At 44.3% G+C, this 2,067-nt stretch overlaps 1 protein-coding gene across 1 annotated transcript in view; it reads right to left on the bottom strand.

Annotated features, from left to right (window-relative positions):
• Positions 1–2,067, bottom strand: part of LOC102841716 (antigen WC1.1-like) — a 180,020-nt gene that overhangs the window by 80,041 nt on the left and 97,912 nt on the right. The window contains 3 exon segments of the mRNA XM_006862752.1: positions 7–41; positions 240–554; positions 652–693. Coding sequence (XP_006862814.1) covers positions 7–41; positions 240–554; positions 652–693 — 392 coding nt within the window.

Below are 2,067 nucleotides of genomic sequence, written 5' to 3'. Positions count from 1 at the left end.
TCACTCACTTCGAAGAATGGGGGGAGATGTTGTCCTCTCACCTAGAAGGAAGAGAAAGACAATGGAACTGGAGAAGGCAAAGGATCACACCTACCATCACTGGGACTTCTTTCTTCCCCAGATCCCAGGAGACTAGACCACTCTGTCTATAAAGCTAGAACACAGGGCATCAGACCACCCAGGAATGATTTCTAGATACAAACTCAGTCTTCCATCCATTTTTCTGCTTCTGTGCTCACCAGAACACCTCACTCCAGCATCCTCTTCATGTTTGCAGTCGTTCTGCCCCCAGGGTTGTGCAGCACAGGCCCAGAGGGAGGACTCCTTGCCTCTGCACCGTACCTCATCCAACCAGATGCTCCCATTTCCTGGGCCAAATGCAGCCTCTGGCAGAGCCTCCAGAGCAGAGCCACAGCCCAGCTGCTGACACACCACCTCGGCTTCTGCCAGGCTCCAGGAGTCATCACACACCGTGCCCCAGGAGCCTTGGTGCCAAACCTCCACTCGCCCTGAGCACGTGGTGTCTCCTCCCCTGAGTCGGAGCTTCTCTTTGTCTGAAAGGTAGCAGCACTTTCTGTTACTGGCCTGTTAGAAAGGAGGATCCCTTGAGAACCAACAGGGGAGACGGAGGGATATCAAAGAATATCGTACCTGTGCAGGGGGTAGCAATGGGGCAGCTCTTAGGTTTCATTCCTGCAGAAACAGACAATGAGGGAGAGATGGATTAAAGAGAACTGGGCACAGAACCTTCAAATGATCACCAGGTTTAACTAGTTCAGGAGAGCACCCCCCCAAGGCTCCATAGAGCACAAAGGGAAGGACCAATCAGGAGCCCAGAGAAATCAGACACCTCATCAATTATAACAGATGAACAACAGAGCATAAATTGGTGTTTTTAATTTGCTTCTTTAGTTGTAGCTTCATAAAGAGTCTCTGGATGATATCAGAAGTTCAGTGTTTGACTGACTATGAGTTAAAAGATTGGTGTTTTCAGTTCACCCAGAGACAACTTAGAGGCCAGGCCTGATGATCTGCTTCTGAAAACCTTATGGAGGCTTGATGACCAGAGCTCAACTAGAGGAACACAAAGAAATTTGACAAAGGAAGCAAGTGTCAATTGCTACAATTTGAGGAACTTGACCTGTACTTATTGATGTAGTAGCTCAAAATAGCAACTGAAAGGGAAGGAGTCTTTACATTCAGATCAAGCCTATCCCTTTGGTATACAGGGTTGATAGGGATGGGCAACTTAAACATTGGCAACCTAAAATTGGGGAGCTATAGAGGCACAAAGTGGCTGGCTTACAAGTTTTCAAGAGGAAGTTTAGTTTCAGAGTGAACAGTAGAAGGTAGAATCCTCACTAACTAGTTTTCATCTTGTCTAGATAGGTCTGGTGAAAGGAGATGGGGATAGGATTAATTTGATTCAATAATGAGTAATTGTTATCATGACTAATTGCTATTGTCACAACTGTAAAGGTAGAAGTTTCATTACAAAAAGGGGAGAGTAGTTAATCATACATTCAAGGAACAGAGGACCCTAGGCCATCAAGGGCAAAGAGCATGGGAACTTAAGCAGAGAAACAGCAACACCAGAGATGGAAGCAGAGTTGATGACATGGAGAGAGGGAGCAGCTGAGGACTCTAGACTCATGGAAAGAGAAAGGCGGGCGGCCAGGAGGCTCGCTTGTAGCATGCACCCCTTGGTTGTTTAAATGATTATATATTCCTGAGTGTTTTAGTGTACATAAAAAGAAAACACACACACACACACACACACACACACACACACAAACCAGAGGGAACAAGCAAATACTGTTAAATGAAGATGTATGGAGGGGATTTTAATCATTGCAATGAAACAAAGTACAATAGGATGAGTGCAAAACTGATGTTCTCTCATTAAAACTATCAATCAATTCACAATAAAAATTTTAAAAAGCAAAAACAAAAACAAAAAACACACAAAAGAAATCCCTATGGAGTAGTTCTATTTTCCAAATATGGGGTTATAATGAGTCATAATTGACTGGTCTGCCACTAACAACAATAGCAAAAACACGTAAA

This window comes from Chrysochloris asiatica, unplaced genomic scaffold (genome assembly GCF_000296735.1).
Source record: "Chrysochloris asiatica unplaced genomic scaffold, ChrAsi1.0 scaffold00050, whole genome shotgun sequence".
NCBI classification, from domain to species: domain Eukaryota; kingdom Metazoa; phylum Chordata; class Mammalia; order Afrosoricida; family Chrysochloridae; genus Chrysochloris; species Chrysochloris asiatica.
Note: the sequence above shows the minus strand (reverse complement) of the source record. Positions and strands in the feature narration are given on the sequence as shown.